General features: G+C 39.1%; 1 protein-coding gene across 5 annotated transcripts in view; it reads left to right on the top strand.

The window, feature by feature from the left end:
* The window catches only part of LOC127579780 (septin-9-like), a 222,034-nt gene that overhangs the window by 116,917 nt on the left and 83,968 nt on the right, over nt 1–21,149 (top strand). For all 5 annotated transcript variants that reach the window (XM_052032700.1, XM_052032702.1, XM_052032701.1 and 2 more), the window contains one exon: nt 10,005–10,655. In XM_052032700.1, the coding sequence (XP_051888660.1) occupies nt 10,005–10,655 (651 nt within the window). The remainder of the gene's footprint in view (nt 1–10,004; nt 10,656–21,149) is intronic.

The following is a 21,149-nucleotide window of genomic DNA, read 5'->3' as shown; positions in this document are numbered from 1 at the left end:
CTTAAGCCATCTTTGCTATTTAGTAAAATAATGACTAACCTAATCTATGGCCTTGGCATTTTCCTGTATCACACAGCCACAACCATTTTTCCCCTATAATCCAAAAATCTCTCCTAGCCTTCTGTTTAAATTGACTGAACATCCATAGCTCTGTGGAGGGTAGGGGATAAGCGAGGAGAATTCTGAAGCCTCGGATATTCCTTATCTGAGTCCTAATTGACTGACTATTGCTTCTGAAACTAATATTTGGGGTTCCTCAAAAGATCAATTAGGGATTTGTGTTAAATGCTGGCTTTGTCAGGGATACCTACACCCTGAGAATTGAACAAATAAAAAAAAGGTTGCTGTAGGAGGCCCACAACCAAAATGCTGCTGCCAAAGCTATTTGTGTGCATCAGAATATCAGGAACTTTTGATATTGTGCTGTGGTACAGGTTACTTTAATGCAACATCACTAAATGCAATTTAATTCAGTGAATTAAAATTTATTAGTGAATATCCTCTTATGCCCCAAACAAGAGCCTGAAAGGCATCTCTCCTATATAATTCAGTCATCTCCTGCTAGTATTTTCTGGACAATTTTTAAGGAGTTATTCTGCCATTGCTCAGGAATTTTAATTTAAAAGTGAGTTATCTATGCCATCGTATCCCAATGGATATCTTGGTTCTCGTGGATGAGTTAGCAGGAGAAACACTCGTTAGCCTTGCTTGACAGTGTGTTAGTGTGAAATCTTTGAAAGTTTGGTCAAGCCTAATTAAAAAGATTGATCAGTCAAGCTTGAAGTAAACTGTGGAAGTAACTGGTACTAAATGCAGCATTTTGTTAGTGTAATGCAGTGAAATGCAGCATCTCTTTTTATATTTACATTCTGAAACATGTTAACAGTTTCTCTCAATTGCTCAAAAATGACCAGTTATTTAAAGTTCTGAAGCTCGATTCTGATTTTAAAGAAGGTTTAATATCATGTGTGCAGGTGGTAATCTTGGGTTTGTTTACATTAGGAAGTGCAGTTACTTGTGCTTATTTAATTTATTTTAAAATCTTATTCCCATATCTATTAAATGTCCCCTTTTTACCACATTGCAACCATGTTATTACAAATGGCAGGACAGTACTAAGTTTGGGATTAGGGAAGAAAAAGTAATGTAGAGTCGACCTGGATGGTGTGTAGAATAAATCTGACTGGAGTGTGTGGGTGGTATTGTACACTCTTAGTGTGGTAGGTTTTTACAGTCTTGATGAGTATCAAGAATATAATTGACTTTTAAAAAAAAAATTATATTAAATTTTGAAATTGAATGCAGAAAGTATTTGAAAAGGGAGTTGTCTGTGTGCAATATTGAATGTGAGCTGATTTAATGTATCACGCCATGGGATCCCTCCCGGAAGTTTGAAGATGCCGTCTGGATTTGCTCCCTGCCTTAAGTATTTACATTCATGCTAATAATGTAGATTCCATTTCCTTCTATTGATTTGTGTGTTGAATTATTCGACCTTGCTGGTAACTCTTGTCATCTTTATTTGTTGCAATTCTGTCTTGTCATGTTTCTAAATCTGACTTCCAAAGAATTGAAGAAGCTAGCTTTCAGCCATAGGCATTTGACCATGGCTGAGATGTCAATGCAAAGTCATTGAGTGAGCCAGTTGGGTTTACCGTGGAAAGAGCAAGTGGAAATGTTATATTCCTGTTATCACTGAGGGATCTGAGATCATATTAGCTTAGGAATGGTTCAGGATTTGGGGAGACGTGTATGAGGCGTGGAAATTTCAGAAATTTGATGGGAAAAGAAATTATTTTTCCAACTACCCTCAAATGTAATTTAAAACAGACCCATCATGAGCCCGTGATTGTTCAATGACTGTAGCACCCAGCAAGGCTAAAATGTTTAAGAAGTACAACACAAATGACACTTTCTGGGCATTTTTGTTTGATCAGAGAGTGGTTGCACTGAGCCAGAAAAATTCTGCTCTTAGGTCATCAACTGAGAGATCGCACATCTTTTCAATTGGATTTCACACTTCTGTTATCTTGATTATCTTAGTTATTGATTCTTAGAATCTTTGGTGGTATTTTACACCAGACCTGATGGAAAACTAGATATAGACAAAAAAAAAGGGGGGGAAGTGGATTGTTGTAGGGTGGTCTGATGGTATGTAGATAAACCCAGAGAAAAATACAACTTGTCGCACAATAGCTGGTTTAACATTAAACCTGACCTCATGGTCTTTTTCAAACAACTTTTATCTTGACTAATTTATGGGCAGCTGTGATTGGGTGTGAATAGGGGGGAAAAATACTAAATTATCACTTTTTTTAATTGCTGAATTTCTTTTCCGCTGGCTCCGATTTAAGGATTGAATTTCCAAATACTTTTCTGCCAAATATTCGTTTTACATCCTTCCCTGTATTTGCAATAGGCAGGAATGTTTCGCTGGTTTTTAGAATAAACCCCACACAGTGAAGTGCTGGCTTTAGGGAAAAAGTTTGGCAAAAGTCTCCATTTTGCAAATACCTAATGCAATAAAATCAGATTGAAATGGGTTGTTATTTTATTAACCACTTTCAGGCAACTAAATATCTGTCTGGAAACCAGATTAAATGTTCTAGCTGTAGACAATAATGACTTAATGCTCCACAGGACATCGTGGTCCCTACTTAAGGAGTGTGATTACAGCCTAGGCAAGGCCAGGCAGTTCGGACCAAATGTTCAAGATGTTAGGACAGATAAATATTTTAACCTTTTAGTTTGATTAGCTTTTCTGAGTTTCCAAGATTACAATGCTAAACTATTGCTCAAAAGAAAGAAAAAAAATAAATTTACTTAGCGAGGGTGAGGTTCTGTGGAAATAATAAACTTTTTTCCCTTTGTTTTATTGAATGATTAAAATATTCTGCCTCTCCAAGAAGGGTGAAATATTGCCAAATATCATTATGTGGAAGGACCTCTCATTTATTATGATTGCCAGTATTTTAATTTTGAGAATTACACGTCCATTTCTGTGCATAGACTGTTGTTATACCTGCATATCAAGTAATGTCTTTATCTTTCCACTCCATCTTTATCCTCTCTTGTATTGAAAACCACAGTGATCAAAACACTCTTGTGGTTGGTTGAACTGTTTATATTCAAAATATCATGTGGTTTTGATGTTCCATCATCACCTCGATTATTTTAAGTACATTTTTTTCAAACTGTTCAAATTTTGATATGGCAATTTTCATTTCAAGGTGTTTTCAGATTGGAAAATATGAAATCACAAAATGATACTTGAGTGTTTACCTTAAAGGATCATTATTTAAAGAATCTAAAAATGGAACAATATCCTTTATTTAACAAAAAAAAACAAAATGAATGTCTACTTGGCTATTGGTCACCATGGTCCCTATTGGAAAAACCTTGCTGGGAACTTTCTCCATTATTGGCATCAGTGCAGCCCTCTGACTTCCGGGAGCTGCTTGTCCCTGACTGGTGTCTCACTTCAGCCTGCCAAGACTAGCAGCTTCACTACCACAAGGTCGGGAAATGGAATAAATGCTGAAATGAGGCTCCTCCTTTGCTGCTGACTTCCGTCTATCTGCAAAATTAAAGCAGAGTCGCACAATTTAAAGTGCTAGTGTGCAACTGGCAGTACTGTGATTGTGATGGGAAGTAACATCTCAGCATGATGATGAAAGCGTGGGGGGTTGGGGGCATGGCATTAATGTAGGTGGTACTTAAGATCCACTGTAGAATAGATATTTAGGCCAATTAAGAGACAATGACAGTCTAGATTTTTTTTTATTCATTTGAGACATACGGACAAGCCTAGTGTTTAATATTCATTAATCCCCATCTGTCCCTGTGAGGGTGGTGGTCAGCTGCGGTCTTCAACTGATCCATGTTGTGATGATATCCCACAGTGCTGTTAGGTTGTAAGCTCCAAGATTTTAAGATATTTATTAGTCACGTGTACATCAAAACACACGGTGAAATGCGTCTTTTTGCATTACTGAGAATGTGCCGGGGGCAGCCTGCACTCTTCCAGCGCCAACGTAGCATGTCCACAGTTCCTAACCTGTACGTCTTTGGAACCAAACAAAGATGAAAGTCCATCGATAAGTTCTCAAGTCAGTGTGGTGTTTAACCTGAAGAGAGCCTGCAGATGGTGGCATAGCCATGAGGCAGCTTTGTTTTTCTCGGTGGTAGAGGTTTGGGAGGGGTTCGTGAAGAATCATTGGCAGGTTGTTCCAGTGCAGCTTGTAATTTGAATTCCTCCACTCTTGGCATGAGTCTGGTATGCTCACAGCAACGTTATTTTTAACTTTGCAACTTTTGGATATTGTGTGCACATTTGACTTATTTGGTTTGATGTGCAAAGCAGTCTTTGTGTGAAAACACTGAAAGTGCAGATTTTGTTCCTGAGACTGGGTGTTGCCACTAGAATTCTAATGGATCAAGTCCAACTTTGAATTATTTAAAAATTGGACAACACAGATAACAGTCTCAGCTAAGCTTAAGGAGTAGGGAACTTTGGTCAGGATTTTTCCATGCTCATACTGGAAGTTGCTAGATGCCACGGCCAAGAAAGCTCACCAGCGCCTCTACTTCCTCAGGAGGCTAAAAAAATTTGGGTTGTTCCCTTTGACTCTCACCAACTTTTACCGATGCACCATAGAAAGCATCCTATCTGGATATATCACGGCTTGGTACGGCAGCTGCTCTGCCCAGGACCGCAAGAAGCTGCAGAGAGTCATGGACACAGCCCAGCGCATCATGGACACCAGCCTCCCCTCCTTGGACTCTGTCTTTACCTCTCGTTGTCTTGGTGTAGCAGCCAGCATAATCAAAGACCCCACTCGCCCGGGACGTTCTCTTTTCTCTTCTTTTCCATCGGGCAGAAGATACAGGTGCCTGAGGGCATGTACCACCAGACTTAAGGACAGCTTCTATCCCACTGTGATAAGACTATTCAACAGTTCCCTTATACAATGAGATGGCCTATGACCTCACGATCTACCTTGTTGTGACCTTGCACCTTATTGCACTGCACTTTCTCTGTAGCTGTGACACTTTACTCTCTACTGTTACTGTCTTTACCTGTACTGTATCAATGCACTTTGTACTAACTCAGTGTAACTGCACTGTGTAATGAATTGACCTGTACGATCGGTTTGTAAGACAAGTTTTTCCACTGTACCTCGGTACAAGTGACAATAATATACCAATACCTGGTGACAAAGGAAGTCCAATTGAAATCATCCTGGGATGGGAACAAATCCACCCAAAGAATTTCAAAGCCTCTAAACTTGGGACAAATGGAACAGATATTAAAAGATTTCACATTGTTGGTTTCTTTTTTTAAAATACACCTTTGCCACGTGTTGCTGTAAGTTTTGCATGGGGCTGCCAGGGTTTACCTTGTGAGTGCCAGAAAGTTCAGCCATCCCACGAAGATGCCGAAGCCCTGGACATCTGTGCAGAATTCTGCCAGCAGATTCCAAGGTGGACCATTGAATTGAACAGGGAACTTATGGCTGTGAGAAAGGCATGTCACTTTTTTTTTTGTTTACTTATCTGCATTTGTTGTGTCATTTTTCAATATATAAATTTTTATTTATTTTGTAAACTTACATTAAAAAACATACCATTCATATATTGACAAATGACACAGCAAATGGAGATAAATTAAAAGAAAAACGTGACTTGCCTTTCTCACAGCCATAAACTCCCTGTTCAATTCAATGGTCCAACTTTGCAAGTGCAGCTTGGAATCTGCTGGCGGAATACTGGAGTGAAGCCCAGGACCTGAGTATATTCACGGGATGCCTGAACTTGCCGGCACTCTCAAGGTAAACCCTGGCAGTCCCATGCACAACTTAGAGCAACACTTGGGAAAGTGTACTTTAGAAAAGAAACCAACAATGTAAAATGTTTGAATATCTGTTCCATTTATCCCAGGATTTTAGTCAGGGATATTTAGAACAATCAGAAACCTTCAACAACTTTAGTGGATGGCAAAGTCAGGGAGTGTAGCTTTGCTATTAGTCAATTGTCAGAGAGCGTCCATGAATGGGGCTTGTCCTGGCTCAACCCTTTGTCTTGGGTCACCTAAGACTTTGCTCAGGGCCCTGCTGCTGGGCTCTAGGTTGGTCTTGGCTGGCAGAATTGCCTTTCTGCATGTGGGCAAGGTAAACGTGCAACATCCGGGTGATTCAGTTACCAACCCCACTCTGCGTCATTCCAGTCCATTGATTCACAGAAACATTATGACATAGGAGGCTACTCAGCCCAACATGTCTTTGATCAGAAACAAGCTACCCAGTTTAATTCTGTCTTCCAGCATGTGGGCCAAAGTCCCGCTGGTCATGGCTGTGACCAAGATTTCTGCCTCTACCACTATATTTGTGATTTTATTTTTCTCTCTCATCATCTCACCTACAATCCTTGTACCAATTAATTTAAATCCCTAAAAGAATAGATCCTTCCTGTTTACTCTTTTCCGCCCTCTCATACAATTTAAGTCCTCTTCCACCTGCTCTGTTCCAAAGGAAACAACACAAATTTATCCAATCTTTTCTCAACGGTACAATTTCACAGATCAGGTAACAGCCTTGTAAATCTCCACTGCACCCTCTCCAGTGCAGTAACATTTTTCTTACAATGTGGTGACCAGAAGTGTGTGATGTATTCAAGCTGTGGCCCAACTCATGACGTACAGAGTTCTAGCATAACTCCAGCTCTTGTATTCTGTGCTTTGGCTAAGAAAGGATATCAGCCTATGTGCTCTTTTAAACACCCTTAATGACTCGTTCTGTTACTTTGAGATCTCTGGATGTACTTTTCAGTTTTCACACCACTCAATATCCTTCCATTCATTGTGTATTCTCTTGCTTTGTTACATCTTCCCAAATGAACTACCTCTCACAGCTCTGGATTAATTTACTGCTCTTTTGCCCAACTGACCAGACCATCTACATCTTCCTGCAGTTTTAAGCTTTACTCCTCACTGTCAACCACGGTGCCATTTTTTTCTGTCATCTCTGCACTTGTACATTTCATTCTGTCATTAAAGTATATTACAGAAAGCAAAGGACCAAGTATTGAGCCTTGTGGAATCCCATTGGTAACTGCTTTCCTGTCACAACAATTCCCATTAACCATTACCCTTGGCTTCCTGCCACAAGGCCAATTCCCATCCAACTTGCCACCCTCTTGGATCCCATGGGATTTGTTTTTCTTTTTTGACCAGCCTTCAACATGAGATTTTGTCAAAAGCCTTGCTGAAATTCACATAGACTACATCAAATTCATGGCCCTTGTTGATCCTCTTGAAGTTCAATTCAGTTAGGCAGGACTTCCCCTTAACAAATCTATGCAGTCTCTTCCTGATTAATTTGTGAATCCCCTCTGAGAGACAGAATAAACTTCATTTCAATAAGTGACATTTAATCTGTCCCTTAGAATTGATGCAAGTAACTTCTCTATTGCCAAAGTTATAAACTAACTGGTCTGCACTTATTAGTTTATACCTTTTTTTTAAAAAGAAGACAATCATATGATCATTGTCCTTCAATTCTCTGGCACCACTCCAGTGATGAGGGAGCTCTGAAAAAGGATGCTTCCTTCTCTTAATACCCTGCAATAAGTTTCATCCAGGACTGGCAGTGTATCCACTTTCAAAGATGCTTAAGCCCTTTAAACAAAGTAAAAAGGGAAAGATTATCCCAGTCGATATTTCACAGCTTAGCATCAAATTCTCTTTTGTGATCATAAAATATTCTCATTATTTTGTGATCACAAAAGAGGATTCTTTACATCTTCTGGCTCCGTGCATAGGCTACCACTTTGGACCCTAACAGGCTCTGCTCTTCTCTGAGTCGTCATCTTGGTCTTCAGGTACTTGTAAAAGAAAACCTAATGATACCTTATTTTTCATCCTGGTATTTTTCATTATCTTTTGTCCATTTTCCTTAATTCCCTTTTCAATTTTACTCCCCTTTTCATACTCCAAGACTTTCTGCTCAAATATACTTATTTTAGCCTTGTGTTATCCTCTATAATCCTTGTTATCCAGGGGGCTGTAGGTTTGGTGCTCCCATCCATGTTCTTTCTGGGCACATGTTTACCTTTAACCCTTTTGAGTGCTTCCCTTTGCTCTGGGACTGATTTACTTTCAAGGAGCTGCTGCCAGTACATTGCTATATCTTTTATTTGTGCCACATAGTGATTTATTATCACTGTTATTGCTTTTTGTTCCTGAACTTTTGGTATGTGAGAGCAGAGCTTCCCAAACTTCATCACGTACCCCCTGCCACTCTCCAAGGGAAAATGCAATAAAAAAAATTGTCCTTCACACAGGGTATTACCTTTTAACTCCTTAAGTGCCAATCATTATTTGCTTGACTATTACCCCAATTGTTCTATGAAATTATGCCCCCCTGCCTCACATGTCTACCATTGCACAGTTTCTCCTACTTATCCCCAGAGGTAACTTGTGTACCTCTTGGGTGTACCGCTGCCTGGGAACCTCCACTGGAGGCTGCAGAGCAATTAATAATGGTACATTATCAGGAGGATGTTAAAGTCCAGAAATCTGAGAGACATAAGGGAACTAAATCAACTTAATACCAAGATTAGATGCACACACCGTTTTTATTCAAGTTGAAGCATAACAGAATAAATATGTATGTATTGACACTAGTTCTCAGTGATAATGGCCATCAAAGGCTTGTAAGTATGATGTAAATTGTCATAGTGGTGCATAGGAAAGTGAGTATTTGTAAGTTACAAGAAACAAGATTATAAGCATTACCAGATTACTGTTTGCTTCTGATGTGCATTTGCCATGTCAGGTTAAGTAATTGATAAATCATGCTGACTGGTATTTTTATTAAAATAGCAGATAATTCATTTATGGAACAGGATTACAGTTTCAAGAAGGCAATCACTTTGAAAACAGATACTAACCCAATACAGATCATCACCCATGTTTGTATGATATGTTTTAATTTAACAGGGACAGTTAGACTCTCAAAGTCATTGCATCTTTTTATTGGGACATTCTGTTAGTGAATTGCAGCTTCACCTCTGAAACCCGGGGTTTGAACCCAAGACAGCATATTTGGTGAAATTCTCTCTCCATAGTCTAAATAAAGGCTGAATGAAATCAACTTAATCTGTCAGTCTGGTTCCTTGTGGATCTGAGCCCTGAGCAAGAAACTATGCGTAGTTCCGCTATAACGCCACAGTTGTATTTGTAAGAAACCTCGCGTTATAGAAAATCATGTTATAAAAACAAACATGTCAATGGGAAAAGTGGGGTTAGAGGCTGGGGAGTTTCAGACTTACAATTACAAAGTTATTTTTCCCCACAGGATTTTCAAAAATAAAGGTGTTTTTAATAGCTATAAATTTACTTTTGTTACTGCAAGCTAGTACTAAAGGCTGTATGTTACATTGTTTAATAAAGTATCCTTGCAGACGTTTGAATAGAAGTGACTACTTGTCAATTTTAAATGACCTCCCATGATGAAACTAGCAGCACACCAGAGACAATGGTGTCTGCTCACTGCAGGGAGGTTATGTGGAAACAGTTTATATTTTCCCCAAGACCTTCCCACCCCCCACCCCCCAAAGATCGCTTTTTTCCTGCTTGTCAATTTTTGAAGTAATTCTTAAATGGTTCTCTGGTGGATCATGTAATCCAAGTAGTGTTCCCTCATTCATCAATTGTGTTATATCCAATTTGTGAAATGCACGTTATAGCAGAACTCCCTGTACTGATGAATAAGGATCAATTGTCAATATTTTGGCTGAATTGTGACTGAAAGTCCTGCTCATCCCCTCTTCAGCAATCTTTGACTTTCTGAACTGCAACGGAATTAGCAGGAGAGCCCGTCAAATCCTGGAATAATGTTTATAAGGTGTGATTGCCACCTTTGCTGAAAAACTACCATGGCATTAGAAAAATTATATTAGTTCAATTAATGTGCTTTTCTTCCTTTTTTTTCTCTCACTCTTAGCTTTGAAAAGATCATTTGAGGTCGAGGAAGTGGATCAGCCACCCCCAAATCCCTCCACTCCCTCGAGACGAATCCCAACTCCTCTGCTGAGACCGAGCCCATCATCTGGACACAAATATCAAGATTTGGGTACAAAGTTTACAGATTCAACCTTGAAACAGGCAGAAGCACCTAATGCTAAATCACCAAAGTCATCAGTCAAGAGAATTGAAATTACGGGGCCTAAGCATCCAGAGCCAGTCTCACGGAGAGCAGAGATTTCTATTGACCTTTCTTCAAAGCAAATAGAAGGTGCGAGTCATGGCGTCCCAAAGATCGGCCTTAAAAGGGCAGAACTGCTAGGCCACAAGCCTCCCGAAACAGTTCCCAGGAGAACAGAAATTTCTGGAGCAAAAGTTCAGGAAATCTCCTCAAGAAGATTGGAGACTGGGGGCTCCAAGCTCTCGGAATCCATTCCAAGAAGAACAGAAAGCTTTGGATCTTCCCCAGCAGAGGTATCTCCAAAAAAGGTGGAGATTCAGACAGCAAAGCATCAAGAAGTCCCAGCTAAACAGGTGGAAAATTCGATCTCTCCCCACACTAATTACCATCAGTCACAGGAAGTGCAGCCAGAACGAGCAGTTACCGAAACTAAAGTGAAGAGCCAGAACAGTGAGTAAAAGTTTAATGTCTTTTACTGTTCAAAAACTGTGTAATCTTTTCACAAATAGATGCATGAATCTTTTTCTTTTGAAGGAAAGATTTATCGCTGATACTCAATATTCAATTCAATTGAGTAGCTCTAAATTAACTTTTTGGTAAGTGTTGCATAATATGCTCGATGATCTGACGGGGGTTGGGGATTAAACAAGTCCGTGGCATCAACCATTGTCTTTGTCGATATTTGTATTTTCTCGTTCAACAGTAATAGCAATGTTTGTTCAAAATTCTTTTTATACCTGATTTTTTTTTTAATAAGGACAATGTTGTTGCATCCTTTAACAATGGTATAATTTGTTGGAAAGACTTATAATGTGTGATTGACATCTGCACCAGGTTACTAAAACAGTATGAGGACGTTTAATACTGTCTGATGCAGCTTTTTTTTGGGGTGAATTGCCACTTTGATTTTATTCAGTCCTGTTTTTAAATTGCTAGTTTCTATTACTTAAAATCAAAGGGAATTTGTTTGAAGGTACACAAATGGGTTTAGTTGTAACCCTTTTAACAACATGGTTTTTGGAGAATTTTAGCAGCCTTGCATATTCAAAGGTTATGTTTTTCAGAGTTGGAGATCATGTTTTGAAGATTTTTTTGAACAATTACAAGTAATATTTGAGACAATAATTAGCTGTGAAACAGGAAATACCAGATATAGTACATCAATCTGATCTGTACACTGTTCAATCCATGTGCTATCTATATATCATACTGTTTGGTGTTTTCTTCTCTGGACTCCTCTGCCCTACTACAACTTTATTCCTTTAAAAGTGACCTTAAAAATGGTCTCTTTTGTCACCTTCCTTGATGCCTCCTTACATAGCTTGGTGTCAACTTTTGTGCGATAACGGTGCATTGATACATCCAAGGATATTTTGCAATGTTAAAGACATTGTATCAATTAGTATCTTTTTGATAATGTAGGGTGGTGATTATAATAAAATTAATTATATCATGTGTATCAACCTTCACCTTGTACAACTTTTACAGTGCAAGTTTAATGTAATAACATTTCACTTTGCACCTAATTAAGCAAACTATTCCTCCTTGATGTCAGCCTTGTAAATTGTGACAGTTAATAAATGCCAATTTAACACAGGATATAGAGTCAAAAACATTTTGCTGAATATCTCACTTTGCAAAACCACAACACCCACAACATTAACTGATTAGAAATATCTTCCTGTGAAACAGTCAAATAAACTGCACTTGTTCCTCATCCTTCATTTGGTGAGAAGAAATTCATTTGATGCAAGCAAATTGAAGGAACCGATGCTATCAAAAATGACTGATTTATGAATTCCAAGCAAGTTCCATTTAGTACAGAGAGGAGGTATAATGGGTATTGGGGTGGAAATTATTATGTGTGGTTTTGCTAAATAAAAACCTTCAAGATACGGAGATGGTATAGTCCATATTGATCCTTTTGAAAGTGCATGTCAGGAGCTGCTTAGTTTTGGAGTTTTGAATGATGCAAGGTGGTCAGTATCTCTATTTCTTGTCATGATGAGTTCATGATCTTAGCTCATTTGATTGTAGAAGGTGTGAGTATCAAAAGTAAAAGCTTCTCGTAAAGATTGAGTAAAAATTGTCCAGTCGCACTGGGCTATTCTGTCACATTGGTAAGCAATCAGAGTGAAAGTGACATAGAGTCATTAACTAGGTTGCCTGAAGCCACGCTCTTTGCCAAGAAGTGATGTATAATGCTGTGGGAATTGAAAAATATAAGACGAATATAATTTTATGTGAAATTTCAGAATGGGGCTATTAATGGTGGTGAGTTGAATATGTTTTCTTTCAACAGTGTTGAAATCCACTGGTCCTTGATAACAAATGGGGGTAAATCTTTTGCGCTTCTCCCAGTGTGGCTTAACCTTGACCTCCTTTCACTGGGGAACTAAATCCTGGCCCATTGCAGCATTTTTGTTTTGATGTGTCTAGGTCTGTCTGCAAGCAAGTAAAATTCCTCTTGACAGTAATTGTAACTGTTAGGCCAACACTGGTATCCAGTGGTACTTCCAGCCTAGCATTGAAGCTGACTTTCACAGTAAAGTTAGGCTGACTCTTTATTGCTTGTTGTCAGAATTTGGGTTTAAATCTTGCTCTATGAATGGGAATAAACATGACTTTCTTTCCCCAAACAGCATTGTTTAGTGCAAAGTCCAATATGAATTGGCACTAAGTTTCCCTAGAAAATAAAATTGGGTCTGGGGCAGTAGGAAGGTCTTCTGAGGTTGCAGTAAGACTGGGTGAGCTCCAAGCGCATGTTGTGTGTGGGTTCTTTATACTGAGGCTGGATTTCATTTCCAGTTCTGACTGACTTCACACTGAATACGCTCTTCCTCATTTTCCCCATCTACCCCTTCCAATGTTCCCCAGAAAATCATATCATACAAATCAAGGGAGTAATTTCAAAGGATACTGTAGTCAAGTGCATACAGCCCTAAAGTAAAGGTTGCAAAGTCAAAAGTTGCATCTCAGTAAGTTGTGAAATGGAATTCAGTAATTGAATCATTTGTGGGCTGGTGCCAGTAGAAGAAAAGCACACCAGTTGGAACATTTTTGTGAAAATAAACTCTTGCTGGTCATCCTCCTAGGAAATGCAGTCAGCCACTTGCTGCCCAATCAGGGCAAGATATGACTTCAAGCCCACTGGTATGCAACTTGAGTTATTCCTTCAAGGCCACAAGAAATGGGCAATAAATATTAGCTTTCCAGTATAACTATACCCCAGAGCAAATTAAAAATAATCTACATTTACCATTGTTACAGAGTAGTAACCATCGAGCCATACTGCATGGAAACAGGCCTGTGCTGACCATCAAACACTGACTCGCATTAATCCCATTTGATTCTCCCCACAATCCCATCAACTCCTGTCAATCCCATCAAGCTTCTGTCACTCACCTACAAACTAGGGATAATTTACAGTGACCGATTAACCGAACAACCTGCACATCTTTGAGATGAGAGAGGAAACTGGAGCATCCGATGAAAACTCGTGTGGTCACAGGGAGAACGTGCAAACTCCACACAAACAGCACCTGAGGTCAGGAATGAATGTGGATTGCTCAAGCTGTGCCATGGCACTGTCCCCCAAGAAGAATCAGCTGGGAGTAGAAAATGCCAATGAGTGTGAGAGGTAACTAGTTTTGACACACACCACACATATTGCTTGGTTTGTTTTCCCTAGAGCAGAGAAAGTTGAAAAGGTGACCTAATTGGGGTCTATAAAATTCTGAGGGGGATAGATGTGGGGAAAGCAAGAATCTTTTTCCCTTGGTGGGGGCATCTTAAACAAGAGGGCATGGGTGTAAGGTGAGAGCTAGGATATTTCCAGGGACTGTGGGGGAGTTTGTTGGAGTGCCTGAGGTGGTGGTAGAGTTGGTTGCTCTTGCAATATTTAAGAAGCGGCTAGAAAATCACCTGAATCACGAAGGCAAGAAAGGCTATTAGAGCAATTGTGGGACAAGTATAGATAGTGCAATGGTGGACATGCATACAGTGGGCTAAAGGGCCTGTTCCTTTGTTGCAGGACTCCAACTTTTATTTTTGAGCGACATGACCCAGTAAAGCATCAAGCATAAGCTGTGATGGTTCTCTAATGCAGAGCACATTTATCCAAGAGAGTGGATGTGGAAAGAATCACTGTTCCCTGGGATTACTTCAGAATGTTCATTAATCAAAAATATAACAACTTTTGCCAGGTTTTCTGTGGAAAGAATGTTAATCCAGGAGTACTCTCATGAGTATCCAAGTGTAAATTGACCTGTACTCTACAGCAGGAGTGCAGTGGGTATAGTCCCACTCTGTATAATGCCAAGGAGTCAACCCAGGCTTTCTTACTCACTGTGCAAGTGTGGTTGGCGATGACCAGAGATGTACATCTCATCAGTTCCAGAACATCAGGGGTTAAACATTTAAATGATCAGCAATGTGTCACATGCAGATCACATTATTTACACAACAAATCAGAGTTAGCAAAATATTCCAGTGAGGTTACAGCCATATTCATAATTTATACCAACCCAAACATTGAGAGCCAGGTTGGTGATGTCGTATGCCATGCACATTTTAAAAATTAAATATGACCACTTCTGCTTGTTTTATCAATAGTTGGGTTTTGTGTCAATAGATTTCAGATTTTTCATCAATATGTATTTTTATTTATAGTACTCTTAATATTTGTATTGTAAGGCTATTTGGTGATGCATTGCAAGAGTGGGATGATTAAATTCAGACCTCCAAAACTAGGACTGCCCTAATTCTGGAAGAGGATCCCGCTGATATTTCTGACCTTGAGAGAGGATGTGAGCACATTCTAAAAGTTCTACCTTTTAGAAGCCAAGATCATAATAGCTAGAACTTAACGAGGGATGTAAATTATTAGCCAGGCTGTAGATTTAATATGGTATTTTGGAAAGATATTTTCAGAGCATTTAACATTGTGTTGAATTTGCACATCCCATGTGCCATGAAGTGCAGAAATGCTGTTCCTATAAGTTTTTAAAAAAATGAGTGTTTTTTTGTTTTACTACTATTTCACTTGCAAGATACCTCCTGGATTCTAGCTGCAATGGTGTGTATATATAAACAAAAAAGTATTTGAGTGGCATATGTCTACTGCTGTCAATTGCTAAGGGGAATTGATGGGCTCATCTTGCCAATATTTATTTAAGTGCACTATGAAACTGTCATGTAAGAACTTGCTCTTTAAGATAAAAGTGCATTAAGTGAAGCAAGATTACTACTTAAAAGCAGTCTGAATATTTAACTTCTCTCAGACATAATAGTTATTTATCTATAAAACATTGCAGCTAGAATTGGGTCTTGACTGCTTTCTCCATCCTACACCTGCTTTACATAAGTCAGCAAAATAGATGAAGAATTGATCATCAAGTCCACTAGGTGAAATATCTCAAGTTACTAGTTCTACAGTGTGCAGAAACATCTGTAATAATGAGTTCCAGTACAATTGACTGCAAAAGACAACAGCATCAAAACTACAATAAGTCAACATGGTAGGTTTTGAATTTGACCTCTGGATTTTTCAGGAGCAGGGCAAACTTACTCAGCCCTGGCCCCTGGTTGCACCACTCAAAAGATAAGAACCTTCACGTAGATTTAAATATATATGACATTATTCTGTAAATCAATCATCATTGTTGAAATCAGTGCACATTCTCCTTTTTTTTAAAATAAGCCTAGGTTTTTACAAAATCAACCAAACTACTTTTGTTTAGTAAACCTTGACATTTCACTGACATTTCTTCCTCTAAATTTACTGCCTTTGATTTTAATTTAAACCCTCTGTTACTTTGTTGTGTATTTTCAATTAGATAATTTCGTCAAAAATGTATAAATTGTCTTTAATTCGCTAAAGACAAGAAAAAAGATTTACTATCCTTGTGTTTTACATTTTATGAACCCACATAGTCTGTATTATAACTTGGCTGTAGCAGGTAGATTATTATCCAAATCTCTGCCCAACAAATGTAAAAATAACATCATCTTTTCCTTGGCTGCTGAACTTCATGGCTCTACTCTCTGCAGACTTAAAGCTATTTAAATACCAGCTGTAACCAAATTTTAATAAAAATTTTCACTCGGTCCAGCGCATGATAAGCTTTCAATACTTTGCATTATGTCTTTTTAGTTTAGTTATTTGAAGGGAACTTTCTTTATTAATGTTGAACTTATTTATTACAGGAAATACTCTTGAAGCAGAAAGTGCTTGAAATAATGAGTTCACCAGCTGGGGAGCCTCAGCTTGAGGGATGGGTCATAAAAGTGGCCCCTTTTTGCTGGTTAAAGAAGGTAGACTATAGTAAGTATCTCCAGATACACTGGGCATCGTGAGAGGAAAGCTCAGCTTTGATTTTATGAAGGAAAATTCAGGACAATCCCATCGACAAAGCAGCAATTTGAGTAGAGAAGAACACTAGGGCACTGAACTCATTTAAGAAATAGCCTGGTCACGTAACAGATAGATGGTGTGTATAAAATGCAAGGATAAGATTGAGGGACATTCTTCATCTAAACCCTAACTCCTGATGCCTTGTTTGTTGTTAGTAGGGTGAGTTTGTGTGACATAAACATAGATTGGTGGTATTATGTGATCTGTACCTATAATATTTAGGAATTGGTATGGAACCATTCTGTTCATAATTGAGCTCCACAACAATGAACAAGGTTTTCTTTCTGTCACTTTATTTTTGTGGATTTCTACTGGATGCTTCATTTTTCTTCTGAAACCTATAATGTGCCATGCTTAAGCCAGCCTGTTTCAAACAGTTTCCTTTATGCACTACCAAAACACACAAGTATTTACAGTGTTATTGGTGGCTCAGTTTGCGGCACTCACCTCTGAGCCAGAAGCTTAAAATCCATGTTCCCTTTTATTACTGAGGGAAGTCCCGTACTGAATGAATGCCCCGTACTGAATGAATGCCCCGTACTGAATGAATGCCCCGTACTGAATGAAAGCCCCCATTTATTTTCTCAGAAGGCGGTAAAAGATTCCTAGAAACTGGATTGGAGAAAATCTATTTGTGCTGGTGTTCTGAGCATAAATAGATTACAACACATGCTTATGTACATCATTTGCAGTGTTTATACACATTTCTTAGAGGGGAGCCACCCATTGAGCACTTCTTAGAACATAGAAAAACTACAGCACAATTCAGGCCCTTCGGCCCACAACATGTCCCTACCCTAGAAATTACTAGGCTTACCCATAGCCCTCTATCTTACTCAGCTCCATGTACCTATCTAACAGTCTCTTGAAAGACCCTATCATATCCACCTCCACCACCGTTTCCGGCAGCCCATTCCACGCACTCACCACTCTCTGAGTAAAAAAACTTACCCCTGACATCTCCTCTGTACCTGCTCCCCAGCACCTTAAACCTATGTCCTCTTGTGGGCACCATTTCAGCCCTGGGGAAAAGCCTCTGACTACCTACCCGATCAATACCTCTCATCATCTTATACACCTCTATCAGGTCCCCCCTTATCCTCCGTCTCTCCAAGGAGAAAAAGCCGAGTTCCCTCAGCCTGCTTTCATAAGGCAAACTCGGCATTCCAGGCAACATCTTTGTAAATCTCCTCTGCACTCTCCTCTATGGCTTCCACCTCTTTCCTGTAGTGAGGCGACCAGAACTGAGCACAATACTCCCAAGTGGGGTCTGACCAGGGACCTATATAGCTGCGACAATACCTCTCGGCTCCTAAATTCAATTCCCTGATTGATGAAGGACAATACACTATATGCCTCCTTAACCACAGAGTCAACCTGCGCAGCCGCTTTGAGCGTCCTATGGACTCAGACCCCAAGATCCCTCTGATCCTCCACACTGCCAAGAGTCCTACCATTAGTACTATATTCCGCCAACATATTTGACCTACCAAAATGAACCACTTCACACTTCTTGTCATGATTTACATGAACACTGATGTCATTTGCTTTTCTGTTTTGTGCATGGGGAAATCTTTAAATTTTGAAAATCATCACCTGTAATTTTTTTAAAATTCTTTAAGACTTTATTGCCATCAGTCCTGAGTACACTTTGGGCTTTTTTGAACTACCAATCCCAGTTTCCAGATCAATTGATCTGTGGCCCTGATGCTGCTGTTGATTGCAGGGGACTCAGACTATCTGTGCTACTGGGCATGATTGGGCTGCTCCACTCTCAGGGTTGGTCTCTGCTGGACTGTCTCCTCACTGTGAGAAGACCAGTTTTAACAGCATTGGTCCAATTTCCTGTGGGCCAGCATGGAAGCACTGTTGCTGCCGTTTGCCTAGCTAGCCACAGTGTGTACAAAATATGCAGGTTGGGTTTTATACTTACAGGGAAAAAACCTTTCTATTAAACAAGGGTGTCCAACTTCAAGATTTTATTTGATGACTTCCAATTTGCTGTTGGGACTAGGAATTTAAGTAGACTTCACTTAGTAAAATCCCATTTCAAGCTCGCATGTCACGATCACAAAGAAGAGAAGGGGAAGTACCTGCTATCCTGGCCAATATCTATCCCTCAGTCGACTTTTTTTTTAAAAAGATAGATATTCTGTCATATTGCTGTTCATGGGAACTAGCTGTGCAGAAATTATTGCCGCATTTCCTATACTGCATATTAAGAGCACTTCATTTCGGGAAATACTTTGGGATGTTCTAATTTGTATGTAAAAGGATTATACAAGTGCAAGACTAGCTTTCTCTTTGCAAGTTCCCATGATTTAGTGGTTGTCATTGTTCTATGACCATGATTGAGATGACATTATTATAAACTATTTTACATAATTTTTTTTTAGAAAAGTACATGAACAGGGAAAGTTTATCTGGACTGCAATCGGAGAGATTTCCATGTACATTTAGTGAGCAGAAATGTACATAGTCAATATTTAAGTATTTTTTTAATTGGGCAACTGCCTTTCTTCAGTGATGTGGCCAAAATCAGAAAGTCAGGAGATGGTTTTCCAGAAAACCCAAATGGTTCCCTTGAGGAGCATTCCGACAACTCGGCAGAGCTGCAGTTTCTTTACTGCTGGCATTTAGAAGCCAGATGGAAGCCCCCTTATAGTAATACCACAGTTGACAGCAGAATGGTCCAACCACGTCATTCAAGAAAGCAAATCATAAAGTGGGCTTTGAAAGACAGTGTTCAATTTCGATGCAACATCTACCGACTACCATAAAGGGAAAGGAATGAGAAGCCGAAAGAGAGAAGATTGGGGAGCCAAAAGTGATCTAATACTTGCAGGGAACAGAATTTCCAGATTTTTGGCAGCATAAATATCTTCTCCTTGGAAAACAGTTCTTGCAACATTACTTTTCACTTTGAAAAATCACTTGAACTGTCGTGATACGCTCTGACTAGCTGTCAGTGGTATATTTGTTACCAAGCCTTGGTAATATTAGAACTGTTCAGGATTTCTGATTTATATGTCTGTCTCTACCAATCCCAGTTCTTCAGATGTAGCTGCTTCCTAATCACCATTTCATAAAATATCTTTTAATTTTAACTCTTTTTCTTTCAAAGACTAAGGGAGAAGTATGCTTAAGTGATGTAAAGACCATGCTTGAATAATTTTTTTAAGCCTGGTGTCACATCAGGTGGTGATTTTGAATGGCAACATACTTTGACTCTAACCCTGCCTCAGCAAATCAGTTGCTGAAACCCTCATCTGTGCCTTTGTTATCTCTGGACTTGGCTGAAGTGATCCATGCTTTTCTTGCAAACCTCCCAGTATTTATCCTACATAATCCTTTGATAATCCTAAACTTTGCTGCCCACGTCTCTGCTCACCCATCCACTCTCTGCGTACTGGTCTACATGGGCTCCTTGTCTGCAGATGCTTCAGTTTTAAAATTCTTGTTTTCAATTGCTGCCACAGCCTATATGCACCTCTCCCAGCACACCCTGCCTAAGAAACCTCTCGCTCTAATCTTCTGCCTTAGAAATTGGTAGTAACTTGGTGCAATGCATCATGCACTGGTTCTAGCTGCTATAGGAAAAGGACTTGCCATTCAAATAAAATTGGAAAATTAAGAACACATCCTACCCAGGAACTCTACCCCAGTGTTCCTGAGTATACGACACCAGACTGTTCCAGGAACTTGACCTAGTTGGAAGCTCTTAAGTCTATAATAATATTTCTTTAAGGCGAAAATCTATTAGTTCAAGTTTTGCCATTTTAACTAATTCAGCTGAGAAAATATTTGATTGCATGATTCTTGAGAATATTTACTATTCCTGTGTGCTGCATAAGTGTTCTTGTAGTCAGTCTGCTGTAGATTGCCAGAAGCTGAAACCAGGTACTTCCAATAAAAATGTACTTATAAGCTGCACAGTGACATATAATGTGTTTTGCTCTTTCCCTTTTGCTCATCTCATAGTCTCTTTTGTTCTTTATTTTTTCCTGCTTTTTTTTATTGCTCTGCATTGGAATTTAAAAGTCAAAAAAATTTACTAGCCTAATTATGCCATACACCTCCAAATAGTTTACAATCTTGTAGAGGTGTATAATATAGTCAGTGAAATATAATGTCTCATAAAACTCGTGTTCATAATTTATCAGCATATAAAGATGAGAGTTGCACTGTAGGTATCTTAAACAATATGGTGGGTATTCCATACTGCTGATTAAATATTGCAAGGGTTGCACAGCAACAGTGGCAAAATGTACTTCATTTCATCCTTGACACCTCTGGAGTTGTTTTGTTACATACAAAGCAATATTTACATACAAGGTCTAGTGTTTTGACATTTACAGTATGATCAGATACCTACTTTGTTTAGTTGACCATTCAGAGGACAGAAAGAAAGTTTCCGGAGGATTAAGTCTGAAGATTGGCAGGACTGAACAGATGAAATGAAAGAACATGTTGGTCTAAAGGGTATTTTGTAATTCCACCGCCTTGTGTTCCCAAGTTATTTTTTAATT

The sequence above is a fragment of the Pristis pectinata genome, chromosome 18 (assembly GCF_009764475.1).
Source record: "Pristis pectinata isolate sPriPec2 chromosome 18, sPriPec2.1.pri, whole genome shotgun sequence".
In the NCBI taxonomy this organism is placed as follows: domain Eukaryota; kingdom Metazoa; phylum Chordata; class Chondrichthyes; order Rhinopristiformes; family Pristidae; genus Pristis; species Pristis pectinata.
Note: the sequence above shows the minus strand (reverse complement) of the source record. Positions and strands in the feature narration are given on the sequence as shown.